Below are 17604 nucleotides of genomic sequence, written 5' to 3' on the forward strand. Positions count from 1 at the left end.
TGTTACTGAATGTATAAATCAGAAAACAAAATACAGTTAGGAATATGTTATTCTTTTAATATATGCATATGGTTGTTTCTAATTATATTGAGAAATCTTTCTACTGAGAACTAAATAAGGTGAAGAGATGAGTTCTGCAGTATATGGGAGAAGTAATTGCTAATATATAGACCATCAATAGAGAACACAATGCCTCTAGTCTTGTGATGATTCAAACATGTTTTTCCTATCATATGGAAATACAGTATTTATGATCATTAACTACATAACTCATAGAATCACTGAGTTGTAAGGAATGTTGGATAATTTCCAAGTGCAATTCTTACCTAAAGCATGAATTTTTGACAAATGATCTTCTAGCCTTTGTTCAAAAATCTCTCTTGTCAGAGAATAGGGAGACAGCATGATGAAGATAAGAATTCTGAAGGTTGAGTCAGAGAACCTGGGCTTATATCCCAGCTCTGCCATTTATTATTTCTACTGGGTGTCCCGAGAGTCTTGGTGTAGTTTTAAGCTGATACACCTTCAGACTACCAACAATTAACTTCATGTTTATGGGGGTTTTAAAAAGCATATGTTTGTTGATGTGAGCCATCACAACTCAGTGCCAGCTTTGGGCACTGAAGAGGCATGCCTGGAACTAAGCCATGGATGCTTGTGTGGCTGTTAAAGCTTAAAACTGCACTAGGACTTTTAGAATACTCTGTAAGACCTTGCATGAGTCACCTAACCTCTCTGAGTTTCAGTTTCCTCATCTGTAAATGAGGGTGTTGGACTAAGTGATTTCTGAAGTCTTTTTTAGGCTTTTAGCTCTAAATCTATGGTCTCGTGAACTTACTGCCTTATAAGGCAGACCATTCCATTTTGGGATAGCTCTAGTTAGAAATTTCTTGTTTAAGGGCAGCTACGTGGCGAAGTAGATAGGGCTCTGGCCTTGGAGTCAGGAGGACCTGAGTTCAAATCCAGCTTCAGACACTTGACACTTACTAGCTGTGTGACCCTGGGCAAGTCACCTAACCCCAAATGCCTCACCAAAAAAAAGCAAAAAAAAAATTCTTGTTTATAGTTTAATACTTGAAAAGGTCTATGATGTCATCAGGTTGGTACTGCCTTTATCCATGTGGATTGAAATCTCTCTAAAACTTGGTAGGCAGTTTCAAGAGTTACCATAGCTTGGAAAAATTTCATCACCTGATGGCTATCCATCCAGTGGGGAGCCTTTCTGAATTTGCTAGGTTTGATCAATCACTCAATGTGTATTTTAAGCTTTTCCAACTTGACAAGAACTTCTGGAGCCTTTGAGACCCCAGAACCTAATTGTTATTCATTGATTCATTCATCCAACAAAAACTTACTTAGGAAGTACTGCATGCAGAGCAAAGAGCTATGGGTTGTAGAAGGTACAAAGTTAAAATAAAAGAGAGTTCTGGTCATCACAGAACTCATAGTGTAGCAGAGAATAAGCCACAGATAACTGTAATATCTAAAATTACATAAATGCATTAGAAATTAGCAAAATTAAGTACCATCTGATGGATCAGGCAGGGAGTAGAGGAAGTTGTTACCATTCAGGGAGATCAGAGAAGGTTTCGTGAAGGAGACAGTACCTGAATTGGTTTTTAAAAGATGCAGAAGATTGGAAGGGCAGAGAAAGGAAGAATGGACATCCTAACCATAGGAAACACCATGAGCACAGACATAGAAATGGGGGGATAAATTGAGAAGTTAGAGGAGATTAGTGTGTGATAGAGTTTGAAAAGCATGGCGGCATAATATACAAAGACCTTAAATGACAAGCAAAGAATTTTGAATTACTACAAGGCAATAGTAAGTCACTGAAGAATTTTTTTTTAAAGCAAAATATTGACATGACCAGACTTATGTGCCTTGTACATAGGAAGTGCTTGATAAATGTTGAATTGAATGAATCCATAAAAAGATTATTTTGGTAGTAATATAAGATATAGATTGGAGTGGGGAGGGATAGGAGGGAGACTTTGTAAGAGATTATCTCAGCGATGTAGGTGGGCAGAAATCAGGGCTTGTGAAAGGATAGTAGCAGTGGGAATAGAAAGAAAAGGATGCTGACATGAAATCAATAGGACCTGGTAGTTAAATGGATATGAGAGGTGAGGAAAAGTAAAAAGTAAAATGGGAGACTTGGAGAATGGTATTGCCACAGATGGAAATAATGAAGTAGAAGGAGGAATAGGTTTTGGCAAATCAGTAATCAACTGGGTTTGGTCATGTTAAGTCTGAGATGCTAGTGAGGCATCCAAATGGGTAAATCCTACAGGCAGTTGGAAATTCAGGTCTAAAGTCTTAAAAAGAAGTCACATTTGGAAATAGGAGAATTTGGTGTCTTTGGTATGTAGAAATATCATCTTAAGCCATGGACTAAAGTAGACAGTTGAAAGAAGAGAAAAGGGCCAAGGACAAAACCATGGAGAATATGTGCAACAAAGTAAGAAAGAAGATGAGGAATGAACAGAATCAAAGAACGAACAGTTTGAGAAGTCAGAGAATTAAGACAAGAAAAATGTCCTTGAAACCAAGGGAAAGAGAGTATCTAGTAGGAGGGAAAGGATTAGATTTGTCAAAAAGCTACAGGAATTTGGGGGCAAGGAGAAGGCAAGGAGGATGAAGACTGGATGAAGTCTGAATAAAGGTCATTGGATTTGGCAATTAGGAAATCACTGGCAACTTTATAAATAGCAGGTTTTTAAAAATATCTGATTTTTATTAGTGTCTTTTGTTTTTACAATCAATCACCAACAATCAATTTTATAATCAATTAATAATTTACTATGTGCCAGACACTGTGCTATATGCTAGGGATACAAACTTACATTCTACTGGAGAAGACAGCATGTACCTATAGAAATATATGCAAACACCCCCACATACGAAGTGTTCATGTATATAGTTATTTACATCAGACTCATTCCTGAATGTCTTTCCTTTCTTTAGAAAAAGAGGGAAAAATAGTTCAGCAAAATTACGCAGCACTTCAACTGAGTCTGACAGTATATGCAATATTCAGCATCTATAGACTGCCACTCCTCCAGTGAAGGGAGGGAGGCGCATTTCTTCAATTTTTTCCCAGGGTCAAGCTCCCAGGGTCATTATAATTACAATGTTCAGTTTTGGTTTTGTTTTTGCTTTTGCTTTTAGAGAAAGTAGTTTCAGTCTACTGGAGAAGGCAGAAACCTGGTTCAAAATGGATTAGGTAGTGAGGTAGTGGAATGATTATTTTTCAATTGGAAAGATCAAGTATAGACAACTTTCGCAAGAAATGTATTAATTCAGGGGAGTAAAGAAATAGGACAATAGCCTAGCTTGATGGGGTTTAGAAGAGTCAAAGAAAGGCTTTGTTATGACTGAGAAGATCTGATTATGTTAGGAAGTTCTTTCCTTTATTGAATTGGAATTTCTCTCTCTCTACCATCCACTGGTCTGAGTTCTGCCTTCTTAGACAAAACAGAATAATTCTTTTATTTTACCTATATGATAACCTTTTGAACCTTTGAGGATAATGTTTTCCTTAAATCCTAGCTTTTTGTAGGCTAGATGTTATAAATTCCTACAAGTGATCTTTATATGACATGGTCTCCATATGTTTTGTTTCCATCCCTTATATTATTTAGATATCACAATGCATAGTTTAAAAAAATTAATGCTTCTTTCTCTTCAGTATACCACATACATATATATCTTTGAATAGACTGTTTTTGAAGATAGTAAGTTCCCCATCATTGGAGGTATGCTAGCTGAGACTGAATAACCATTATTTCCCCCTCCTTGTAACAAATGTGTGTAGTCAAACAAAACAAATTTCTGAATTTGCCATGTCCAAAAGAAAAAGAACGTGTGTGTATGCAAACACACATACACATCTATATATATATTTATCTCATTCTATACTCTGGATCTTTCCCATTTCTTTCAAGAGATAGGAGTAGCATATTTCATCATTAGTTTTCTGGAATTGTGGTTAATCATTATACCAACTCAGTGAGCTTGAGCTCCTCAGGCCTCAATTTCTCCCTCTGTAAAATGAGTGGATTGAACTAAATGATATTTAAGATCTCTTCTCACTCTAAATCTTTCATCCTGTGATCCTTGATTATGCTCCAGTGGATCTGTGCTGTCATCGTGGGTACTCTCATCAAGAATGGCAGCCTCAGGGCAGCTAGGTGGCACAGTGTGATAGAGCACTGGCCCTGAAGTCAAGAGGATCTAAGTTCAAATGTGATCTCAGACCAAATACTTGATACTTACTAGCTGTGTGACCCTGGGCAAGTCACTTAAAAAAAATGGCAGCCTGTCCATAATTGCCTATCCTATTCTACTCTTGTTAACATCCTCCTATAAATCCACCACAACTGGTCCTCCCAATATGCTGGTGGTATTCCTCATGCTTCCTTTGAAATGTTTTTTTGTTACAAATTTGACAAATATCAACAAACACGAATCTTTCTGATTACAAAGAAAAGTAGAAAAAAAGTTTTCATATGAAATTCTCACCTCAATATGTATTATATACTGTTTTTTACAAGTATATATTAAATTTAATAGAGCAGTATCAACACTACCCTGTTTTCTGTGCCCCTTTCTGCTCTTTGATTGTATTTTAAGATGTTTCATTTACACTCCTTTCTTCATTTTTGTCATCACTATCACTACTCCCTCCCCAAGACTTTCCTCCCCTCAAAATAAATGCCTTCACTTGTAACAAATAAGTTACACTCCTTGTAAAAACAAACAAAACATATCAAAGACTGCTTCATGAATTTGTATGTCAACCTTGAACATGAGCCACACTAATCTGTTTATTATTCCAATTTTAGCATATGTGCTGCTGAAGTAAGCACTTCCTTGCACTTTTGTGACATTGGAACATGTGTACTGTCCTTCAGTTTTCCTTTGCTTTTGCTATGTGACTGACCCATCTTTCTTTTTCCAGTGATACATTTCTCTGATGCCATTTGTTACACAGTTTCTACTGTGTAAGTCCTCATTTATAATGTGTTGCCACTTATATCTCCCCAAACCATGCATCTCTCCTTTGTTCTTTGGACAATCGTTAACTTCAATTGTTTAGAGACTCACAGTCATGCAACATTACTGGGAAACTACTGATGTCAAAAAGATGGGCTTTTGTTTTATGGAAAATCTTGAGATCACTAAATGAATTGTGCAGTTTTCCAAGGCATTCAAGCCCTTCCTTCTCCTCCTGTTCAATTGTGGACCTAACTCACAATTGTAGTATCTTTCCAGGATATATGTACTAGTGGATGAGCTCTATGGTTTGCCCACCCAACTGTATATCATCCTTGATATGTTTCATCACATGGTGCTGGAACCTTTTATTTCATTTTAAAATAAACTAAATGTATGCTTTTCTTACTATGTTGCTTTTTAATTTGTGTGTTCCCTTAAGTCTTTCAAACAACTTTGTAATTTGCAAAGATAAGAATTAGCTTTATAGGCAGTAAACTCCTAAACTATATAGACTAGTGAGAAAAGGGGAAAAATACTAGATTTAGACTCAATCTAGACCTGAGTTTGAAACCCAGTTCCACCAACCCCTTCAGGGGAAGGAAAGGGAAGAAGATTAGAGACCAGTCTGATTGATAAGTGTCTACTATATGCTGGACAGTATGCTAAGTGTTTTACAAAGATTAGTTCATTTGATCCTCATAATAATCCTGTGAAATTGGTGGCATTATTATCCTTATATTATAGTTGAGGAAACTGAAACAGTCAGGGGTTAAGTGACTTGCCTGGGATTATACATCTAGTAAGTATCTGAGTCTGGATTTGAACTCAGGTCTTCCTGATTCAAAACCCAGCACTCTACTCATCAGCTGCACTTAAACTCTTTAAGCCTCAATATACTTATCTGTAAAATGGGGGTTATAGTGTCATTCTCACAAGGCTGTTGTAAGGAGAGTACTTTGGAAACCATAAAATGCTATAAATTATGACTTTGTATCATTATTATTCATGTTTTGGTAGTTCCTTATGTCCCTTCTAGCCCCAAAATTCTATGACTCTCTTAATTTATGTAGCAACAAGACTAATGTCATGGCTAAGTATTTAATAAATGCTGTTTGATGTTGATGAAGTCGTGTTTTTATTCAAGAAATTCAAGGCACTTTACAAATATTGGATTATTAATACTGGGTCACAAGTGTTATCCTCCCTTAATTTATAGAAATGTACACACATTTCGGTCAGAAGAACAAACACAGACAAGTTTTACATCCAACAGACATTCAGGTTCTGTCAGTCTAGTATCCTTTATAACACTACACATTTTAATAAATGTTATGACTAGTCAACCTTGAGGTAAGGATACATTTATGAAACTTCTCTGACAATGAAATAGCTGATGTACTTTTGAAAACTTCATTGTAGCCAATTATAAAGGCAGCCTGGTAAAGTGATTTTAGAGTTAGAGGTACTGGGCTTGAATACTAATCCTGCTACTTCACTGCTTGTGTGACCTCAAGCAAGCCCTTCTCTGGACCTTGGTTCCCTTGTCTGTTTTCTCTATCTAGTGACTCCTGGATCTTACCATCTGCCCTAAAACTGCACCCTTACATCTTCAGAGCCTTCCTATCCACATTGCTGGTGAACCCTTATGTGTATTGTCTTTCCCTAATTGGAACTGAACTCTCTTATACGTGATGCCTTTCCCAATTAGATATGAGGTCCTTGAGAGAGTAAAGGCTGTTAACTTTTTCTACTTCTATCTGAAGAGTTTAGCACAGTGATTGGCACATGGTGGAGATTGCCAGGCCTGGAGTTAGGAAGACTCAGCTTCCTCAGTTCAAATCTGGCCTCAGACACTTAATAGCTGTATGACGCTGGGCAAGTCACTTAAACCTGTTTTTCTCAGTTTCCTCATCTGTAAAATGAGCTCGAGAAGGAAATGGCAAACCACTCAAATATCTCTGCCAAGAAAACTCCAAATGGGGTCAAGAGCAGTCAGACGTGACTGAAAAAAGAACACAATAAACAACAACAAAAATACTTAATAAAATGCTTTATTCATTCATCTGTATAAGGAGATTGGATTATAATGATTACTGTGAACTCCTGGAAAGCAGGGATTATTTTTTGCTTTTCTTTGTACCCTAATGCTTAGCACAGCATCTGCCACATATTAGGCCTTGATAAATATTGACTTCCAGTTCTAAATCTTGTGATTTGAATGAGCAGGATAATAACATTGCCTCTTTATTTTCTTGACACTTTTACTGCTTTAACTCTTAATTTTTCATTTATAGGTGGGGTGCCTTCTGCTGGTCTTCGATAAATGTGCCTGGGTTATACTTAGTCTTTTTTTTTTAAAGGCTACATTTAAGGAATTTAGCACATCTCTATGAACTGTTGGTATAGTATTCTGTGATATTATTAAAGCATTATTGTTAATCGATGCTCAAATTTGTTTAAAATAGGGATCTTTTGGGGGGCATTTGGAAGGACATTTCAAACAGATAATCAGCCTCCTTTTTCTTTCTTTCTTTTTTCCTAAACTAATACTTTCCACTAAAAACTCAAACATTTTGAGAATATTGCCCGTACACTGAAGATGAAGTTTTACATTCATGACAAGAAGCCTCACAAGATATGATGCTCTTCTATTCCTCACAAAAGAAATCAGCACTTCCATATTTACTCATGAGGAAACATGCTTAGTGAGGTTATATATTATTTGTGTTCATAGTTTTTAGAAGTTGAGAGAAACATTAGAGATCATCTCCTTGTCCAAATTCATACCATGGCAGAGACAGGATTAAAACGTAAATAATAGGAATCAGATTTAGAATGGGTCTTGGAGAGCATAGTATTATAAATTGAGAGCTGAATGGGTCACAAAGACCACCTAGTACAAGACTCTCATTTTACAGGTCTTCAAGACATGATGGCCCAGAGAGGTACAGTGACTTTTCCAAGGTCACACAGGCCAAGAGAAGAACTTAGATTCGACTCTAGATCACCATCAGATTCGGAACCCAGTGCTCTTTCAACTACAGGAACACCATTCGGCCCTTACGATATTTCAAATTAAGCCTTTGAGGATAGTTACAAAAAGAAAGTTGTTTCACACCTGAGCGACTTGGCTTGGCCTATCAAAAGTGTACCAATATCGAACTGAGAGTGTACATTGTAGTGTGGAACTCCCTAAATGTACTACCGCTTTTTAAATACGGATACACGTAAAAAGGGGCAGGAGAAGCAGGTCGTGGGTCCGAGAGGTGAAGGATCGAAACCGATCCGAGCAGAACGGTGCAGGAGGGACCAACTTGGGGACTAAGGGATGAAAAGATGGAGGAAATGGGGAACGGGGCAGGGGTGGAAAGAAAAGAGGTCGGTCGTCTGAACGGGAGCCGGGTCGGGGGGAGACAAGGTGGTGCTTGACAAAATCAGGTCTCCTCTGGCAAGCGAGAAGAGGGGGGGAATGGGAGAGCGATCTTCGCCGGGAGTTTGGAGGGGTGGGGGACCGCGAGGGCAGGAGCGGAACACAAGGTGAGCGAGTCCTAGGATGGGGGCTGGGCGGGGGCGGGGCGGAGGCCGCGACGCGAGGCCTGGGAGGGCGGGGCGACGGACCGAGGGAGGACCGCGGGGTTGAGCCATTGGAGGAGGAGGCCGGAGCCGGGAGAGGGGCGGGCCGGGTGCCGCGGCGCTCGAGATGGGGGCTGGGGGTGGTTCTGTGCCAGCCTCGCTTGGGGAGCTCCGGAGTAGGGTGAGGGAGTAGAGAGGGAGGGTGTGAGGGGCTGACAGGACCCAAACGCGCCGCCGGGGCTCCCAGGCCGGGCCGGGGGCGGAGTCTGGGGCGGGCCCGGGCCCGGGGGGCGGGTCCTGTGCCGGGCCCCCGTGGGGAGCGGCGGCCGGTGGCGCAGGCGCGGTTCCCGCCTCCTCCTGGACTGGCGGAGCGAGTGGAGGAGGCTGCAGCCCCCGGCTCCGGCTCTAGCTCCGGCTTCGGCTCCGGCTCCCCGTCACCGCCCCTTCCCCTAGCGGGATGAGCTCCCGGAAAGGTGTGTGCGCCCTTTCAGCTCTCTGTCCTCCCCGCCGCCCCGTCCCCCGGAGACCACAACGTCCCCAACCGTTAATGTGTGTCTCTCTCTCTTCCCTTCCCCCCCCCCCCACAGTGCTGGCCATTCAGGCCCGAAAGCGGAGGCCGAAGAGAGAGAAACATCTGAAAAAGTGAGTCCGGACTCCCCGCCGCCACCCCCATGGCCCCTCCTGACCGGGAAGGCTCGGGGGGCGCCGGGTTCCAGCTGAGGAAAGTTGCCCGGACCCCCCTGGGGGCGGGGCAGGGGGCGGGGCGGGCCGCGTTGGGCGCCCCCCCTCGGGATGCTCTTTGCCCCCTCCCCCGGCTGCGCCCCTCTCGCGGGACGCTACCCCCTCCCATCGGACGCTCCCCCCTTCTCACCCAGCACCCGCTCCCCTGGGGCCGGGGTTGGGGCTGCCCGGTCCCCGGGAAGGCGGGTGAGGCTGGGGCTCCGGGCAGCCGGTCGCTGTCCCGGGGCTGGGGGGAGGGGTGGGTGCGTGCCTCCCGCGGCGGCGGCTGCCGCCGCCGCCTTTGGCTCAGACCGCGGCTCTGCATCCTCGCCCAGACCTCTGCCTTCTTGGGTGGGGGAGGGAGAGCGGCCGTCGGGGTGTTTGAATGAATCGCTCAGGCTGGCGCTTGCCCTTTCTTTTTATTATTATTTTTTTTAACACCTCTTCCTCATTTCATATTTTATCTTAGTGCGTCTTGAACGCGTTTTCCGTTCCTACAAGTTTGTAGGTGCAGGTGTTGAAGATGTACTTGCATTCATTCATTCACCGATCAACCACTCTTTCTTTTCCCCGGTGTTCGGCGCCCACCCGGGGAATTACTTAGGGGAGGCGAGGAAAATCTCGGTTCCTCCCTTGTTTCTTCTCTAACCACCCTTCCTAATCGCTCCCACGCTCCCAGTAGATAGTATTGGTATTTATACTACTGCTTCGAAAATCGGCGTTCTGCAAAAAGTAGATTGGTTTGCTTTGGATATCCTTTTATCCATCTGCTGTGTGTTGCTGTGAGTTGAGTTTTTCCAGTTTCTGTATTTTGGAGTTCTTTATTTTTCCCCCGAAACTTTATTGTGGGGTCATGAGCTTTCCGTGTGTTAGCTGCACTTTAGCTGCTGGATGTTTTATTCGGATGGCTTTTGCTTTGAAGAAGCCATCCAGTAGGTGGGCGTGTAATTTATGGTGAAAAAGATTGGCATTTGATTAGGCTTCAACCATTCATTGCCTTAGAAAGTATGACTACTGGTGTTATCATGTTTAAAACGTGTATTCCAGCAAGCTGCCACCCCCACTACATCAAAATTTAATATAAACATACAATTTAAAAGGACCAGAATTAAACCAATGGCTAGAGATTTATAATTGGTGGTGTAGCAGAATGGTTCTGCTGTGTTCTCTGTCCTGGAATGTATATTTTGAGGCACTTGAAGCCCTGGAGTCAGCGAAGATTTTGGATTGACCAACATTCAACATTTTTTCCGTTTATATGCCTAAGTACTCCTTTTAAGCAAAAATATTTTCGTGAATGTGTATGTGTGGTAATGTAGGGGTGTCATTGTGGTTAATGTTTTAAGAATATATTTAAATGAAATTATGAAATATGTTTAGTTTAAGTTAGGACTTCCTTTGGGAGGCTCCCTACAACACATGCAAGGTTTTTCTTTATCATGCTTCTCTTAGAAGAGTCTAATATACCTATTGGTGACATCTGTGAAAGCTCCTTAAAATCATTATTAATGGATGAGGTGGTATAGTATGACTGAAATTTATTCATTCACAAATGAATCTTGAGTTCAGCAAGTATATCAAGAATTACACAAATTGTACATGGCGTGGTAGGATGTTTTTAAAAAGTGAGGAAACTAGACAAAAGATATTCTGAAATTTAAAGATAGTACATGTAAAAATTAGTGTTTGGCTTTGAACTTAGTTTGGGCTAGAACTGAATGGATTTATTTTATGTAACTTGTTTTTGTAATTGGGAACACAAGATGGATTTTGTCCTGTTTGTGACATTTACTGAATTTGTGACCATGGGCAAGTCACTTAATCTTTCAGAGCTTTGGGTCACTGTTTTAAGATTTTAGTTTTTGGATATATACTCATCTGCACCAGTGGAGAGAACAGCCACACTGGAAATTTCATATACTGTTGAAATAAGTTGAATTAAAAAAAACAAACCAAATAACTAGTATTTAACTGTATGTGCTTTTTATTATTGCTGATCAATTGAAAACTTTAATTTTGGGGTTTCCTTTAATTGAGAAATAGAGCATGCATGGCTCAAAGATAAGGGATGGATTTTAGAATTCTGAGGGTAAAGCCAACTTGATCACTAAATTACTTGGGCAGAGATTGCTGCTTTAGTCTTTTTTGAGGTAGCGTGGAAAGAAGACAAGACTGAAAGTTGAAGGAGATGGGTTCAAATACCATCTTTGTTGTTCATGGCCTGTATGATCTTGGAAAATTTGCTTTACTTTCTAGGGCCTCAGATTTCTCATTGGTAAAATGAGGGGTTAGACTGGTTAATCTCTAAGGTCTCTAGTTATTCTAAATCTTATTATTTATGTTGAAGAAAAGTAATTTGGGGTTGGAAAAAAGACTAATTTTGGGGGTATGTCATATAAATATTTTAAAGGCCCCATTAGATTGTGTTATATGTGTGTTCTGATCTCATGAATGGAAATGTATAGGCTTTAGTAATCCATTTCTAGAGCAGAGATACTTAACCTTGGGTCTGTGAATTTTTAAAAAAATGTATTTTGATAACTGTTTTAATATAATTGGTCACTCTTTGTAATCCTGTGTATTTTATCTTATTCATTTAAAAAACATTTGAGAAGGGGTTTGTAGTCTTCATCAGACTGCCAGAAGTGTATATGACATAAACAGAGAGTTAAGACTCTCTGTTACAGAACTGTTTTCTTTTTTGTTATTGTTGCAGGTGTCTTGTATAGTTCCCATCTGTTGTGCTAAGGAGATTATCAGTATTTGACAAAAATATATCCCCTTTCTAATATTCAGTGCCCATATTTATTCCATAGTGCATAATCTATGTCAGAATTATATAGAGAAAGGCAATTCCTTTGAAAATCCATTAGTACATTTATGGTGGATGAGACCTGCCATGTATAGACAGCTTGATTCTGAGCTTCTAGTAGAATACTAAACTCTTTGAGGGCAAGTTCCAATTTTGTAAAGTGTGTTTGAATTGAACTAAAATTATTTTTGGAACTGATCATTAAAAAGTCCTTTAATAGCTAGGCAATGAAATTAATAAATTTATTTGGTTAAAAAGATAATTTCTTGCTGTTTAATTGTTTTCCAATTCAAAGAATATATTTTTTAAAAGAAATAAACTTAATTTTCTTAAAGACTGAAAGGAAGTTATTTGGCATACTTGGGCAGGCCCTTTTACAGAAGAGCCAATTTCTGCACATGGATATCAACACAAACTGTATCATATGCAGCTTAAAAATAACAATGTACATGTATATTTAGGCAGCAGAGCAGAGTGGAGATGGCCCTGGCTTTGGTGGCAGTTATCTGCTGACCCATAGGTCTCTCTCCCTTTTTTCTCAAAGCTTACACATCCACATCAACTCTCTCTTGTACTTGGGGACATCAGCATTCATACTGATGTTTCCTCAAACATTCTGGCCTGCCTGCCAGCAAATCTCAGCTTTCGTGACATACACCGTGACTCCATCCTAGCCACATACAAAGATACAAAAAGATGGTCATATCCTTGATCTTATCTCCCATGAAAGTTACACTGGCATGACCAAGAGCTCCGAAATTTTTCTATTTGACCATAATTCCCCATCCTTCCATATTTCCTTTGCCTCATTCTTAAATTAAGATTATTTTATTCTTGCTTTTGTTTCATGAACCTAGCACAGTGCCTTGATATATACAGGTATCTTAATGAATACTTACGGAACGAATTGATGAATTCTGTTTACTGTCTGTGAACTAGGGTAAGTCACTTACCCATGTAGAACCTCAGTTTTTCTATCCATAAAAGTGGGACAATATTATCTCCCCTGTTTGTTGTGAGGATCAGTAACATGATATAATCAAGGCATTTTGTAAAAGTAAATATAAATGTCTGAGCAGTTATTTATACAGATCATAAATGCTGTTACCTTTAAAATCAGAAATTATGTTAAAATAGTAATAATAGAATTTTAGAGCAGGAGAAAACCTTTGAGATTGTCTAGACTGTAGTCCATCTTCTTTTACAAACAAGGAAGCTAAGGCCCAGAGAAGTTCAGTAGCCTCCTTAGTATCAGAACTGGTGTTAAAAGTGGGATTTACTGGGCTTGTAGTCCCTAGCTCTTTGGTTTGTGAACAGAAAATGCCCAAGGCTATGACAGACTGCAGAACAGCATCCAAAGAAAGGAGCTAATTTTAGACTTAATTATTTTATACCTAGTGAAAACTTAAATTACATGATATTATAGAGCATTGCTTGAAATAATAAAAATCGCTTTTGGCAAAGTCTGTTAAAACTCTTCTGCTCCCAGTTGGTCTTTGTGCAGCCAGTTTCTCCATTCCATGCCCCTGTGCCTTTGTGTAGGCTGATCTCTGTGCCTGGAATGCTTTTCCCTTCTCTCTTCCATCTCTTGGAACCCATTGCTCTTTTCAAGTCTCAGCTCAAGTGACACTTAATACAAGCAATCTTTTTTGATTTTCCCCAGTAGTTAGTGCTCCCTCCAAATTACTTTGTATATATTTTGTTTACTTGTGTGCATATTGTTTTTTTCCCAGTAGAATGTAAGCTTTTTGAAGGCTGGGATTGTTTTGTTTTTGTCTTTTTGTCCTTAGTGCCCAGTATGGAGTGGGTACTTACTTGCTTGTTCATTTGAGTTGAATATGTAACTGTGATCTTAAATTAGTTAAATCTGAAGTTCTTAAAGCTCTGTAAGTAAATAGTAGCTAAAAGTAGATGCTAATCAATAAATTACTTCAAATGCTAAAATTTTTTGTGGCTAGGGCAAAATCTAATGGTGAGTTTGTGGCGATAAGCAGTTTGATGAAAAATTTTTCACTGGTTTAATTTGCTATTATAAATTTATACTGCTTTGTGAGCAAGTTAAAGTTTCTGTTGTTTAGAGGTCTTCATAAGGCACATTAATTAATGCCATCAGATCTTTTGGTTAGATTTTGCCCAAGTATGTGTACGTACAACCATCCCATAAATGTATTTCTTGCAGCATTGCTCCTTATTTACACCAGTAGATCATAGGATCGACGATCTATAGCTGGAAGTCACTGCAGAGACTGGCTAGTTCACCCTTCTCGGTTTAAAGATGAGGAAACTGAAGCCCCTGGGGTTTAAGTGGTTTGTCCAAGATTGTAGGTATAGTAAATGTTACAGGAAGAATTTGAACCTAAGGCCCCTCTTTTCCCTTCATCATGAAGCATCTCAAGTAGCTTTATGAAGCAGGTCTTCTAATTGTAGATGCAGTGCACTTTCTGTGTCCCTCTGCAGTTAGGCAAGATAGTCAAGGATCATGTGTGAAGAATGAGAAAATTAAAAAAAAAAGAATGAGAAAATCAGCCAAGGACAGAGGGAAGATGAAAAAAGACTGTCTTATATTCTTTGAAGGTCGTAAGGGCAGAAAATCAAGAGGATATATAAACTTGGGAGATTTTTAGAGTCATAGAAGAGTTCCTGAGGCCATGGTTTGAGGAGTTGGGAGTATGGACTCAGAAGTAAGATAGTCATCAGATTTAGGGGACGGAATGGGCTTTCAGGACCCAGAAGAAGAATGAAGTTGGGAGGTAAAGTCTTGGTGCTCACGTCTACCCCTCCCCATAAGCAGATTCCTCAGATGGATACTGTCAGCTGCCAGCCTCCCAGACTCATCAGCTCCTGCATCTTAAATGGTTTGTGTTTCCAAAACTGCTAATTAAAATGTCCATTTCAACCTCAGGGCCTTACACATAATAATGTTTGTTGAATTGAATTAAATTACACTTGGGATTTTGTCCACTTTTCCTACATTATCTTTGTGTCACAATGGTAATGATGAGACTTTTGAGTGCCTCATTTAGACTGTTGATTTTTTCTTTCCTCTTGGTGTTGGTAAATGGAAAGCCAACTTTTTTTCTTAAGTCTTCAGTTGAGGCTGCTTGGTATAGGAGAAAGAATAGTGGACTTGGAACCAGGGGAAGACTGGATTTGAAATCTGCCTTAATAGTTGTGTTGTCTGATTGTGGGAGAAAGGAAGGGAAAGGTGCTTTATTAAGCACCTCTATGTACTGTGCTAAGCACTTTTTTAGATATCTCATTTGAGATAAACTCTGGGAGGTAGGTGTTGTTATTCTTATTTTACAGTTAAGGCAACTGAGGCAGACAAGTTTAGGGACTTGCCCAGGCTAATACAGCTAATAAGTTTCTGAGGCCGAATTTGAACTCAAGTCTTCTTAACTGCCAGTCTTGCACTCTATCCACTGTCCTCCCAGTTTGCCATGGACAAATCACTTAATTTCTCTGAGGTTCAGTTTCCTTTATCTGTACAATAGATGTAATAACTCTAGTACCTTCTTCACAGAGTTTTTGTGAGACAAAATCTGTTACTTTTAAGTGGCTTTATAAACCTTTAACTGTTACATAAATGTTAACTCATAAATGAGACAATTTTAGAATGCTCCTGGTAAGGTTCATATTCCTATTAGGCAATTCCAACTTCCCTTAAAACAGCAGTATGTCAGTCAGTCAGTCAATAAACATATATTAAGCATTTACTTATGTCAGGCACTATGTAAAGGGCTGTAGATACAAAAAGAGGCAAAAGACAGTCTCTGCCCTTGAAGAGCTTACACTCTAATGGCTAAACTTATGGGAGTCAAACCTGGCAGCTGGTTGATGGGGATTGTCAGTTATACATTCATTTAGCTAATATTTATTGAGCTTCTGAGATGTGGATGGAACCATAGGAGATAACAAAAGACAAAATCTAATTCATACACTCCCAGAGCTTATAAACCAGTTGAAGGTATGAGTCAGATACTAAAAAAAAGTTATACAAGTTGATAGATGATAGATGTTATAGTTAGTAGCAGTAAGTTCTATAGATATTTAAGAAAACATTTATAGATGGGATGTGCAGGGTAGGCTTTATGAATGAGGCTGCTTTCTCTATACTATGTAAATTACTAAATGCAATTGAAAATGTAATTCACTTCAAAGGGCCCAAAGCAAGTATGAGCCTGGAAAAGATAATCTACATTTAAACTTCTCTACATGAGTTAAACTCTTAATGTCTGTATACTTCTATTATCAATTTTTTTTATCAAATGACAGCGACTAAAAATGCTTAAGAAAATTATATCACATATTCTTAGATGTTATAAAATATTAGGGATTATTTCTTTTGATATCAGAATGTTTGTGAAATAGTTGTTTTGTTTTCCAAGATGCAGTACATACTAAAGAACTGGATTTATTGTATTTAAAAGGAATAATGTTTGCACTGAAGTTCAATATCATGTATCTATGAATAGGCCAGGCAAAGCAGTACTTCACTTTCCTTGATCTCTGGGCAACATTTGATGCTGTTATCTCCTTTTTGAAACTGTTCTCTGTGGCTTTGGTGACATTTCAGCCTCACTCATCTGCATTATTTGGGTCCTCTTCAACCTTCTTACTCTTAACTTTGGACATTCCTTAAGCCTCAGTCCTTGATCCTTTCTCACTCAAATTCATTCACTTTGGCAAGGTACCTTAGGACCTACTCCTTACTTGAGCTTCAGTGCTGTAGTTTTCTCCTACATATACAACATTTCCATTTAGATATTAGAAATTTGTATTGAAGCAGTTTAATTTTTCTGCTACTCTATAATTACAAATTTTCTCAAATAATGATTCAGGACAAGGCAGTTCTGTTTAGCTCCTGTTCCTTTAGTTAATTGTGTGATTGTTATTTTAGAATCATAAAATTGTAGTTGTAAAACAGCTTCCTACCTAAGAAATTTAATTTTGTCTTGATAGCTAAATTACTTATCTGGGTAGTTTTGAATTTCCATTTCATTAGATTTTTTTTTCTTGCTGTAATCATTGAAATAGAAATGAAACCAGTGTGTTTCCGGTGGAATTTGGTCATTGAAGATTGAACTGTGATGATGTTACTTTTGCCATTTTCTTTGAATTTAACCTCCTGTTCTTACCTGCATTGCTCCCACTCTGCATATTCAGTTTCTATATTAAACCCAGTTTAGAATTGTTTTTGTTTTCTACCATTTCCCCTCATTTACTATCAAAATCTAGAGAACTAATAATCTGTATTTTTAGATTTCTTTTTAGCCTTAGTAGTTGTACACTTGGCAGGTTTATACACCTGTTCAGTTGCTTAGCTATGGCAAGTTTATTGATGGTTGCAAATAGGAATGAAATTATGCTTGGATTTGGCTTGGAATTGTTTTTTGAGCATGTTCACTTCCTTGATACTAGCAAATTTAATCTCTTGGACCAAAGTGAGAGCAGTCAGATATAGAATCCCGTTACTATTACATACTACTTTTCTG

At 39.2% G+C, this 17604-nt stretch overlaps 1 protein-coding gene and 1 non-coding gene across 4 annotated transcripts in view; one reads left to right on the plus strand and one right to left on the minus strand.

Annotated features, from left to right (window-relative positions):
• Positions 1-4767: 4767 nt before the first annotated feature.
• LOC144455183 (U6 spliceosomal RNA) lies at positions 4768-4874 on the minus strand. Its single transcript, XR_013483888.1, has one exon. It is a non-coding gene; the product is annotated as a U6 spliceosomal RNA (small nuclear RNA).
• A 4039-nt stretch (positions 4875-8913) lies between these two features.
• SRPK2 (SRSF protein kinase 2) overlaps positions 8914-17604 on the plus strand; it is a 228439-nt gene continuing 219748 nt past the window's right edge. For 2 of the 3 annotated variants that reach the window (XM_020984548.2, XM_078154492.1), the window contains exons 1-2: positions 8914-9050; positions 9165-9219. In XM_020984548.2, the coding sequence (XP_020840207.1) occupies positions 9035-9050; positions 9165-9219 (71 nt within the window). In that variant the 5' untranslated portion in view covers positions 8914-9034. The remainder of the gene's footprint in view (positions 9051-9164; positions 9220-17604) is intronic. The other variant, XM_020984550.2, reaches the window with a different exon arrangement.

This window comes from Phascolarctos cinereus, unplaced genomic scaffold (assembly GCF_003287225.1).
Source record: "Phascolarctos cinereus isolate Bilbo 61053 unplaced genomic scaffold, phaCin_HiC Scaffold_1;HRSCAF=81, whole genome shotgun sequence".
Taxonomy (NCBI): Eukaryota; Metazoa; Chordata; class Mammalia; order Diprotodontia; family Phascolarctidae; genus Phascolarctos; species Phascolarctos cinereus.